The 12021-nt window shown below is 41.2% G+C and overlaps 1 protein-coding gene across 2 annotated transcripts; it reads right to left on the bottom strand.

The window, feature by feature from the left end:
• Positions 1 to 1329: 1329 nt before the first annotated feature.
• LOC135488375 (mitochondrial carrier homolog 2-like) lies at positions 1330 to 9146 on the bottom strand. Of its 2 annotated transcripts, none has more exons than XM_064772963.1 (11): positions 9060 to 9146; positions 8083 to 8167; positions 7508 to 7614; positions 7177 to 7251; positions 6580 to 6637; positions 6129 to 6180; positions 5784 to 5843; positions 5423 to 5516; positions 5050 to 5088; positions 3167 to 3310; positions 1330 to 2514 (listed from the first exon to the last, which is right to left on the bottom strand). In XM_064772963.1, the coding sequence occupies exons 1-11, from the start codon at positions 9138 to 9140 to the stop codon at positions 2404 to 2406; spliced, it is 906 nt and encodes a 301-aa protein (XP_064629033.1). In that variant the 5' UTR covers positions 9141 to 9146; the 3' UTR covers positions 1330 to 2403. The 2 variants fall into 2 exon arrangements, with proteins under 2 accessions (XP_064629033.1, XP_064629035.1); XM_064772965.1 differs by lacking the exon at positions 5050 to 5088 and adding an exon at positions 4158 to 4190.
• Between the last annotated feature and the right edge of the window lie 2875 nt (positions 9147 to 12021).

Genomic DNA, 12021 nt, shown 5'->3' with positions numbered 1-12021 from the left:
ATGTGCCCTTTGTCACAACTGGTGTCTTTGTGATCATCACCGCTACTCATGAATAATTTCAAACGCAGTCATGGTCTCCAAAGACAAAGGTTGCGACTGCAGCACACGGAGTATCTTTGCTACGACTTCTCTACGACATATCTCTGTATCTAGGGGTAACAGGGACAATGACACTATCTTTGGTGAGGTAATCATGCCCTTATAATATGATTGACCTAGCTATGACAACTGGGACAACATCACAACCTCTTCACACCTTTACTGTGACTAGGATATGAAAAATCCTCACATCTTTATTATGCTGTGAACAAATATACAAGTACTAGTATTTATATCTGTGTCTCAACCACCGGGGATAATGACAGTCTTTGCAAGATTATCAAGATTGTATAAAAGACGACTTGACCTAGCCATAACAGGGATAGCTTGAGGCATAAGACTTGACCAAGCTCTAACAGATTCAGAACACAGTGTTCATTAGTTAAGTTCATACTGGGCGAGACAGAACAAGAGATAGCCCATTATAAGGTACATAGAAATGAGTGTCACAGTGATCATAAGATGAAAAATGTAACATTCAGGTCCGAATGGGAGACTTACATTCGCAAAAGGTTTTGAACTGGCTATAACAGGCATAACAGCACAACCAACTCATATATTTGGTACCAGGGAGAAGGACACTCTCTGTATACGATCTGTTCTAGCAATAGCAGGGACAGCATCATAAACTCTAATCTTTGCTACGACTTGGACACAAATGACACAATACAAAGTTTGAAACTACAAAAAACCTAGTTGTAGGACAACTTTCAAACAGATACTAGGTCTGAGGACGAAGTCACAGCCTACATCCTCTGCGAAGTCATTAGTCCTTTATTAACTCTTCATTCCATGAACATGTATTAAATAAATGAGGTCATTGCTCTCACAACAGACTTGTTTTCTTGCTGGATACTCGCGTCCTGCGATGTGGCCGATGGGAGATGGGCACAATGTCTCGAAGGTTTTGGTGCCTTGCAAATGGTTGGTCTGGATGGTTGCTCCAGAGAAGCTTGACATTCCCAAGTCCCATGCAGCATTTTTCAGGCTCAACAGGACAGGCTGAATGTCTAGCATGATTGAATCTAGATAAGATTCCTTGGGTGGACGCGACACATGGTCCACTCCATGACGGTTACCTGATCTCCATTCCGCCGATCAGCAGTCCCAGAAGAGGCGTGTTTAGACTTGCTTAAAACAGGCTCTCAGCAGGACAAAACCTAGATTAGATTCCTTGAGTGGATGTGACAGAGTCCACCTCCTGACCTTGGACTAAAACCAACAACACAATTGTGATATAAAATTCTTTCATATTTTCAAACATCTTCTGTCACATTGTACATTGTTTATTCACAATCATTGACTATGGTCAATCACCTAGCCAGAAAGGTAACAGTTTTGTTAAAATACTGTGTCAAAGTAAGCCAGATGAGCCATGGCTGCTAAACATACATGTTGGACTATTATGAAGTAAAATAGGCCTTTGGTGCAGGTGCCTCTCAATTGGCTGAATTGCATTCACACAATATATCCCCACATACATAGCAAAAGCGAAAATATCCGACGCCTATCATTATCAAGTAATACGCAAGTTACTGAATGGAACCATTATTGTCCACATGTTCCGCAAGCCTAATCTAGCTAACTGATCTGACTTATGAATAAGAAATGAGACATTTCATTTTCACCACCCGAGAACATGTAAAAAGTAGGCCGAATCATTGGCGTGAGACATCCCCTTTAATAGAGACATTTCCTGACTACAGATGTCAAATTGAATGGAAAGGACAACTTTGAGATCGAAATTGGTGTCCCTACTAGAGAGGGTGTCCTGCTTAGTGTGGTGTCTGCTATGATATTTTCCTCTATACATATGTCTCTAACCACTTGGCTTTTGCCGTTCAAAGTGTCATGCTATCCAGCATGACGTCATGCCATGCATTATTGAAAACACGTAGATTACAAAAGACGTCATAGACTGCTAAAGTGTTCAAGTGTACCCTATAAAACTGTCACAATATAAGGTTCGTAGCAAAGTGGTTAACCACCCAAGGATCTGTATCATAAACTTTTGTTCTAGAGTCGAACATGCCCTCATATCAGAAATCTAAATCATTCCTTTCAGTGATTGGAAAACATCCATGCACCAGAGGAAACTAGGCCAACTACAGGGTACTGTACAAGTATAATAAAGTCCTCATCTAATCCTGATGAGAAAGATCTCAGTAGATCTTTGTTTGGTTACTGAATAATTATCCAATTCCCTTAAGAGTCTATGAGGATAAGACAACCTACACCTTTATGGGTGTATAACTAATAATTTATAATCCTGAAACCTAGTGTTATTCCTAACGTCCATGTGCTTTAAAAACTATCCTGGAAAACCATTGTTGCTGCGATTGGTTTCCCGCCCTTCATGATCACTGGGCCCTTGTAATATCTAAAGAACAAACTTGAGCCGCGCTTCAGATTGCCCTGAAAAGTAAACAGTAAAATGTAAGAAATTATAAAACATGCAGAACAACTTTTCCAGGACAATGAAAAGTCACGTCTTGGACTCCTCTGTACTCAAAGTGTTGAGATTTCTACTGGGATCATTACTGTGATGAGATTGCAACTGGGATCATTACTGTGGTGAGATTACTAAAGGGAACATTACTATCTCTCTTGGTCTGCCTCTATTCCGTCTCCCCTGTGGTGTCCATGTGAGTGCTCTCCTTGGCAATGCGTTTGCAGGCATTCGGAGCACATGGCCCAACCATTGCCATCTTCGTTCCTTCACCAATTCTGATATGGGCTTCAGGTTAGCGTCTCTCAGTAGGTCTTCGTTACTGATTGTTCTTGGCCAGTAGATGCCTCGGATTCTCCTCAGGCACTTCGTTTGGAAAGTGTCCAGTTTCTTGTTGATCTTCTTGGTCATCTTCCATGATTCGCATGCATAGAGCAGTACACTCAGTACACATTTACACACTTACAGAGCCCTAATTTACCTTTCTGAAGTCCAGCAAATTGATTCACGGATCAATTTTACCAAGAAAACTTGATGATCGGGCAACCACAATACATGAAAGTCCAGCATATGCCTTAAAATTTGCATCCTTGCAGTTTCAGTTGAGTCAATACTTACATGTCGGTTAAGATGTGACCAACAGTCATACCAGTCAGAGTAGACAGGCATAAATGGTGGATGTCCAGCCTTCAGCCCGCTGCCACTCACAGCCATGCAGTTACCAACCAGTGTGAATGGGTACGTTAGATGAGTCACCAGGAGCTGAAGAAGGAAAACGAAAGGTTCCATTTGATTTAACTCAATTTTTTTCTAATCCAGACCATAGCTCTCCATTACTAAGCTGTGCCTCAACAATTAAATTAAAGTAAATTAATGACAAGCACATTTGAATCATTTTCCAAATCAGCAATTTATCTAGGATACAAAATTCATCACAGGTTCATTTAAATGTTGACTTGATCACATAGCAATTCGGACAGTGTGGCCTCAAATTTCCTGACTTGCGACCAGATTATGTCTTCATTTTTTATCATTAACACATTGTAAAGATCTAACTTTAAGCTTTAAATGAGGAGAGAGACTACTTCTATCACATGAGTGTACCGGGACCAGGAATAAAACCTGGGATCTCAGAGGTGACAGGCGGTGATGTTTCCACTGTGCCCCTCTGACAGGGTGGGTTATGATATTAACGTAACGACTTGACTAGCCCACCATGACAATTACCAGAAATTGAACACAAGGCCATGTCACTAATATTGGTCATGACCATGTCAAGATACAAATCTTGGCCTCCTTTGATTTTATGCAGTGGCCACTAAATGCATTTTTTACAGCAAGCACAAACAACGCCAAATGTAGAAATCAAAACAAGAAGAAAAATCACGAGAATATGGTATTAAAGCAACAACAAAAACAAATTTCTAGGAAAAAGGATTTCAGTTAAGCAAAGCAGCCCAGGCCATAATTGATGATAACCATGATTCTGGAAGAGCCAGAAATATATGAATGCTCCTTTGTTGTTTTCTAAATAACTTTACAAGTTGACTCTTATGAGAAACGAGGTTAAAATCAGGCATGGCCAAGCAGGCTTACACGGTCTACTCACCCCGCATGCTGCGTTTGTGTAAGATTTCATATCCTGCAAACACAATACAAAGACTGAAGACCACACGTAGAACATTCAAGCTACTGATCCTCTCATATTGCACCAGTAAGGCTTCTGTCACTTCAACAAATACTATCAAGTCTGCACCCTAAATTTCATTCAAACTCTCCCATTAGAGCTTCAATGGCAGAAATGCAGCCACTCTACCTGTTGTGGCGCCAGGCAAAACACAACTCAGCCTGCGGCTAAACATAACTCAGTATTCTAGCAAAGAGCTTGTTTTACAATTCACTAATTCCACTGCAAATTTGAAAACCTCCATATCAGGCTCCTCCCACACGATAAACACCATGTAAAATAGGAACCAATGTTAATTTGATGGATGGATGGAGTTAAAAAGTCCACCTAAAGACATTTTTGAGAGAACAAGGAGAAACGTTGTGGACTATTTAAACCAACTGCAGTGCCTTCGATAAAATGAACACTGTTACCTTACCATTCACTTGGAATAGAGGAATTTAAAGATTTTATCAAGTGATATGCCCATTCTGGTGAAATATGACTGAGGATCATTGATAATAATTTTTAAAAACATGCTACAATAGGCATAGTAAAAAAAAGACTACATAATGTGTAATAGAACACAGGCCTAGCAAAAGCCTGTGCTACAAAAATGTGACCCGTCACAGCAAAACCAGGCGCTTGTCGCACAGAAGAAGAGCCTAAATGACACAAGAAGATAATGGAAGAGAATGATGTGCTCATATTTCACAAAAGGCAGACAATAGAGAAATGAACAGACAGTCCGTCTCAACCTGCCAAGCTCAGAGCGACATGCGCCTCGTTTTGCTGTGATGGGTCACAAATGTGCATTATACTTGTTGAAACTCACCTCGGAGAACGGGTGAAAAGACGCAGCTTTCTGAATATCCTAATGTGATGTGGCATAAGAAAATTTTAATTGAACTGTACAGATAGTATTAAAACTAAAGAATACTGATCTGAGGTTATTGACATATTCTTTAAAAATGGCGGCATCTGAAACGTCGCTATAGAATTTCCTGATTATTATGAAAAACAAGTCAGCTCTGATGTGATGTTATCACTAATTCAAAATGATAAGAGCTTTTTACTTCGCTCCCAAAATTTTATCACATATGACATCTTTTCGTCCCATGGCCTGTTTGGCCGATCCAATATATTTATTGCCAAGAAAGAATAAGTCATTAAGTGAGTAAAATGTCTTTCTCTTTTTCACTACCTACCTTATCTTCAATTACATAAGTGTTAACAACATAACACACTAAACTTGAGAGCCAAACAGTCACCGCCTCACAGAGCAGACGAGGTAACAAACCACTGAAATAAGAAAAGTAAAGATCAAGCCGATCCATCATGACATTCTGCAAGTTTTGTGACTCCATCTTTGGCCAGAGGTAGAGTTTAATTTCCTTTAAAGCCATGCTGGTTCATCCAGAAACACTCATCGGTTCTCCCTGTGCCCTATTGTGTGGTAGCCAGCAGTGTTAATCACCAGGCTATCAGGCTCCTATGACACTACTAATTCTTAAATTGGTGAATTCAAAACATTGTCAAGAAGAAAAAAAAATCATCATAACCACTTACGAAAAGAATCCCACAATTCCTTCTTTTTGCCAAATTTCGCCTATTGATGAGAAAACGCCACTGGAAATGGAAAGAAGATAAAATAACGATGTGATTAAAACATGATATAAGTTCAAATTCGAAACCTTTAAGTAGGAATTGCTGCCATTACACTAGGGCTACTCCACTCACATTATTATTTGTGCTAATCTGGCCACTCTAAGTTTAAATTGAACAAAACCAGGATCCTGTTTCGGACTGTTTTCAGAATTCTTGACGAAAATGTTCTAGTGGGGTTACTTATTTGACATTTAGCTACAAACTTTGAATGTAAATATTCATGTGTTAATTGTTGAATCAACTCACTTGTATACTGTTTCTCTTCCAACAAATTGTGCCATGGACCGAATCATAATCACTGAAATGAATGACGAAGATATCAGTCAGGCAATTTTGCCCAGATAAACTTACAACTTGGAAGGTCAGGGTTTTTTAACAAATAATGATGATTTTATTGCATTTACCATCAATTCAGGCTGGTATGAACTAAAGAATGGCAATTAAGCCATTTGCCAAACTGGTGCAAGCCCCTCACCACTCACAACCAAGGTATGGAAAGGGAAAAACAATGGTTGCAACACCCAGACTGACAACATCACCCAGCTAGACAGGAAGCAACAGGTGACAACCTACAGACTACAAACAGGGTACTGCCGACTTTAGGGCATGGCATCACTCTCATTTGTTTCTAGTTGTCAATGGTAAAGTTTCATTTCAGAGTTTCTAGTTATTGTGTTATTTTATAGTTTCTACTCACCATGAAAAGGCTGGCTAATAATCACACCTGCACACCTTGCAGCAGTTTCCCTACAGGTCTGAAAAAAAGTAATTAGCAATTAATATTGATGAATGGGCTTATAAAATTTGTCTATGAAGCATACGCTGGAATTGAAAATTGTATTACCCCGGTAATTTCCATAGGAATGCGCTTGAAGTTGAAATGACCAGGAATCTATGTCAGCAAATGAACAAAATACTGAAATCCTATAGAATTGAGTTACCGTTGCTATTAAGAAATGATTAGGATATGTAGGACTGAGCTTAGCCAGCACTATCCTCGAAAAGCCAGGCTCTTGTTTCAATCTGCCCAAAGACATCAATCTGTTCAAAGCATCAATCTCTGCAGTATGAAGAAGACTATGAGTAGTCTTATCAGAAGCGTTATTTCAAGTATTTGTATTTGAAATATTAATTCACATCACGCCACATGTTTCAGCCAATCAGTTACTTTGACAAATAACCAATCGCAAACGACATGTGAGCACAATTCGTACAGCCGAACAGTTGTCCCGATCTTATCCCAACATGAATTAGAACACACAAAGATTGTCAAATGACTCTTGATTTAACTTACAGTAACACAGAATTTCTTGAAAGAGCTGTCATCTTCTTCTTCTATTTCTTTTATTGATGCAAGATCTTTGATTAGCTGAAACAAATTGAAAAGCTTTGGTAATATATTTGATTTCCAGCACTCTTGAAGTGGCATTATACATGTTGTATCATCTTGGTAGCCTGAAGTTGAAAGATAGGCAACCCAAACCCATTTTGAGCCATCCAGGGACCTGGAGTGGTGCTGATGTACAAGTTAGTTTTTACCTCCGAAGGGTAGTTACATAACCAAGGCATCTTCTTACCTTGTCTTACCTTGGTAGCGCAGTTACATTAACCAGGCACATTCTTACCTCAGAAGTGTAGTTTGACATGGCAGTTCCAACGAGACCATTCGCCACCCTTGGCACCAAACCGCGGTACAGACCTCGGAATCCATCCACAGCCTTGATGTGGCGAACTAAAAACAACAAATTTTAGTAGCGCAAAAATGTCATAGTTAACACTAAATTACAATATACAGTCAGCCAGCAACTAACAGAACAGATCCACTCCCTTCTCCACTTCATTGCATTGCAACTGTTGCTTTGCCCAATACACAGCTTTGACATCATCAATAATGTCAACTTACATTCCCCATAAGCTCGCAGTGAAGTGGAACCTCTATAATGTACAGCACGTGGTAGGATGATAAAATTCTGCCTGAACATTAGCTCCTTTTTTATGTGCACTTCTGTCTGGGACATCTACAGTAATGACTTCATATCAAGCACTGTACATTTCATTCAGCTTCCACCCGAAGGCAAGTGTGGGGGGAAATTTGACAGCAGTTGTCAAAGCCAAGACAAGTATCTTGGTTATCATTTTTTAGCTTATATCATCGATGCGTGGTCAATTTATGTATCATTTTTAGAAGTTGGAGACTCACTGTATTTGAATACATTTGGAAAACCTAACACGTCCTTCCCAAAGAGGGTAGTCGTGGGCTGTGGAGCTATTGGTTCATGGCCAAGCTGAAAATCAACAGAAAAAGATTGTAAGGAGATGTCGATGATTCGCATTGCATTCCTCCCCCTTTTTTTAGCTCCACTGCATCATTGCTAATCAAAGCAAATGAACGGGTGAGAGAGAGACTTCACTGACTTTCAGCAAATCAACAAGTCACTGGTAGACAGACATCCAACAGCTGATCAACATTAATATTCTTTTTTAACCCTTGTCCAACATTTCAAATATTCAACTAAAAACCATCTCACTGACACGTGATTTCATGAATGGTTTGGTGTATTATTAAATGACCATTTTCCCGGTTAGTCTCAAGTGAACAATAACCAATTCATTGTTAGTCTTCACAAGCTTACAAATGGTCATGGTGTAGAACCTGCATTCATTCAGCTGAGAAAAAGAGGTCAAATCTTTGTATACTGAAGAAAGGCAAATATTTCGGATATGATTTGAACACAATATTGCATAGGCCTACATACTATTGCAGGTCGGTATCAAGAACAGATTGTCACTCATTGTGTGAGGGATATGCCTGCCATGGACTGTCCAAGGCCTAACCCAGCACCGTTGAGAGCCACAATAAATCAACACCAAAAAAGACAGCTTGGTCACATTCCACATCTTTTGTTTGTTAAATCTTTAGGTTTGTTTTGGCTCTAAATGACAGATTAGAGATGGGGACTTGTCCCCAACTTATGCAGGAGAATGCACTTAGCATGTACAGTGTACATGATACACTACTAATGCACAGCGAGATGGAACCTGGCGAGAAAAAAACTGAAGCGACAAATTATATCACTCAGAAACACTAACCAAATGGTTTTTAGTAATGATGCCTTCTTTGACATCAACTTCTCCGGAAGTCAAATATACTGATCTTTAAGTTTATTGCATTCATACCTGAATTAATACTTTCGCATAGCCGACAGGATGGAAAACAGTGGTGACCACTGCACCGAGGGCGACCTGGGCTGCATCCATTTTGCCTTTCACACTCCACGCATTCAATAGGGTATGCGCTCGTTTCGCTCCCTGACCTTTTCGCCCCCAGGCGTTTCGCTCCAAATCGAAATCGTTTCACTGCAAATCGAAATCGTTTCGCTCCCTGGGACTTCTGTTGGTGATTGAGAAAGTACCTGGGGAAAGGACTTCGATTTGAACCGGTTACTGGTTTCCACTCCAGATGACCGAATAATCATTTACTGCCCAAGACAAATTCTTTCCAGGCTTGTCAAATCTACAAAGAAGGAATCTTTTGGTCATCTGCTGTATGATCGGGGGAAAATCAGAGACGGGGTAATTTTTAATTTTAAGTAATCGCGTAGTCCCACTTTTTAAGCTCAGATGGCGCCAGCTTGGGGGGGGGGTCCTATCAAAATATCATTGATGAGGAAACTCACGGAACTCTACAGGGGGCACAGAAAGGTTTTCCCTTGCACAATAGAATTCTACTGAAAAGCTGTGTATCCATTGTGTGAGGGAAAATAATTCTGGGCCACCCTGTTGTACATGAACTTGTCAACCTGTTCAAAGACATCGGAGCGAAAGTGAAAAACGAGGACATTTCTGTTTTCCACCACAACTGGCCTATGTATTTTACCGTCGCTCTATATTGTTACCTACAGAAATGACTTTCGGCCAATGAGACAGTAGTGCACCATATCTCTTCTGGATGTGCCCTCCCCTTCATAGCTCGCCATGTTGCCAGAGAGTGTACCAAGTCTTTGCTGGATGTGCCATACCCCTTCACTATGCGTACTCTGTCTGATCTAGATGTGTACTCTCCCAACGCAGTGCAGCATGTTTCTACAGGGTGGACCTTGTCTCCACCCTTAGGAAATATGTGTCTCACATGGTGAATACCTGATTCATAAAGGGATTGCATGAAATCAGAACACCAGACCTGAAGAGACAGCAGATACTCCGACAATCATACCATAACATGCTGTCACAACCAGACCTGATGAGACTGCAGTTGCTGCCACAACCAGACCTGATGAGATCGCAGATTATTGTCGCAACCAGACCTGGCGAGATAACAAATGCGGTTACACCCCGAGCCAAGGGCAGCACAAGCAGATCCACACCTGATAGTCCATCTCAAAGCAGACCAATGAACGAGCTCGATAGCAAAGATTACTTCGGAGCAATCCTCAATCCGCGTTCATGTTTTGAAACATACTGTACCTATAATGTGACCAGGTCAATAGGAAGGATAGAGGCCCAAGTCTGAGTGCCCTTTATGTCGTTTTACTCATCGGCGTGATATCGGTCCGATATCGGCCAAGTTGTGCCAAGAATAGGATGGGCCTGGAGACTATAGAGCCGCTCTGGAATTTGGTCTAACCTTAGAGTAACCCAGTCTAGTTACTCTAAGGTCTAACATTATTTGATCCGATAAGGGTAACCTTTCTTTATTCTCCACACGCTCCGAGAGATGGTGGGAACGGTGTCAAACGGGTTTGTGTTTCGCAATTAAAATTGATAGCTTAACTATTACTGGCTTCCTGCCCACACACAAAGATAACTTTGTATTGTCAATGGACAAGATTGTGACAAGTTGAGACCAGCAGGGGCATTTTACCCATTATTTTTAAACTTGCTTTCTCAACGTCCGTGGGTACTCCCGGGGTTTATACTTGTATGTGGAGGGGGTAATCGGGGGAGGGGGGGGGGGGGGGCTGCGAGAGGACAGAGGGCCATTGCAGGCTGTTTCGCGTTTTAGAGGGCCTGAAACATGGCAGATGGGATTAACAGTCAAAAACACGGCCCCGTGACGGGCCGTGTCGCCTGTCGGCGAGTGTCAAATTCTGACATGTCTCATGAAAACGCTAATAAGATAATTTAGAATCATTGGAACTTTTCAAATTCACTTAGGACATTGACAAGATATAGTACTACATTTCTGCAAAGTTTGATGAAACTCCCAGCATTGATTTTTTTTTAAATCACGAAAATGTATGTATACAGAATGTGCACGGACCCTATCGCAGATTTAATTGCGTCCGGAGCCCGCTCCTGGCTCCCCTGCCGTTGGCCAGCCATACTACATAGTACGCACATGAAACGTCCACACAGGAGTAATGCAGCGAGAATTTGTACTGCATATAAGGGTCCTACCCAGTAAGTAAGTTCGGAGCAAAGAGACGCTGTGGCCGGCAACGGTCGGCAGTACCATGTTTGGGGTTCATGGAATAATTCGTCCCCCGTTCCCCCCCTAACAAGGGGGATATTTCCACCTCACAATGAGGCAATTTTTAATTTTAAGTAATCGCGTAGTTCGACTTTTTTAGCTCAGATGGCGCCAACTGAGGTCCTGTCAAAATCATTGGCCTACCTGAGGCTGATGAGGAAACTCACGAAACTCTACAGGGTGGCCCAGAAAGGTTTTGATCCCTTGCACAATAGAATTCTATTGTGTGTGTCCATCATGTCCATTGTGTGAGGGAAATTAATTCTGGGCCACCCTGTAGTACATGAACTACCCTGTTCAAAGATATCGGAGCGAAAGTGAAAAACGAGGACATTTCTGTTTTCCACCGCAACGGGCCTGTGTATTTTACCGTCGTTCTATATTGTTACCTGCAGAAATGACTCTCGGCCAATGAGACAGTAGTGCACAATATCTCTTCTGGATGTGCACTCCCCAGGAGTATACCAAGTCTTTGCTGGATGTGCCATGCTTCACTATGCGTACTCTGTCTGATCTAGATGTGTACTCTCCCAACGTAGTGCACCATGTTTCAACAGGGTCGACCTTGTCTCCACGCTTAAGAAAACTGTGTCTCATTTTCACATGGTGAATACTGATCATTTTCATCAAGGGATTGCATGAAATCAGAACACCAGACCTGAAGAGACA

This window comes from Lineus longissimus, chromosome 5 (assembly GCF_910592395.1).
Source record: "Lineus longissimus chromosome 5, tnLinLong1.2, whole genome shotgun sequence".
Taxonomy (NCBI): Eukaryota; Metazoa; Nemertea; class Pilidiophora; order Heteronemertea; family Lineidae; genus Lineus; species Lineus longissimus.
This window is presented reverse-complemented; position numbering and strand designations above follow the sequence as displayed.

Bases quoted from the DNA above. Each gene is read 5' to 3' on its own strand.
- LOC135488375 (XM_064772963.1), bottom strand. From the start codon at position 9,140: ATGGATGCAGCCCAGGTCGCCCTCGGTGCAGTGGTCACCACTGTTTTC. The intron at 7,252-7,507 runs GTAAGAATGTGC...AATTTGTTTCAG, and splicing joins TGTCAAACTACACTTCTGAG to CTAATCAAAGATCTTGCATC. The intron at 6,638-7,176 runs GTAAGTTAAATC...ACTTTTTTTCAG, and splicing joins TCAAGAAATTCTGTGTTACT to ACCTGTAGGGAAACTGCTGC.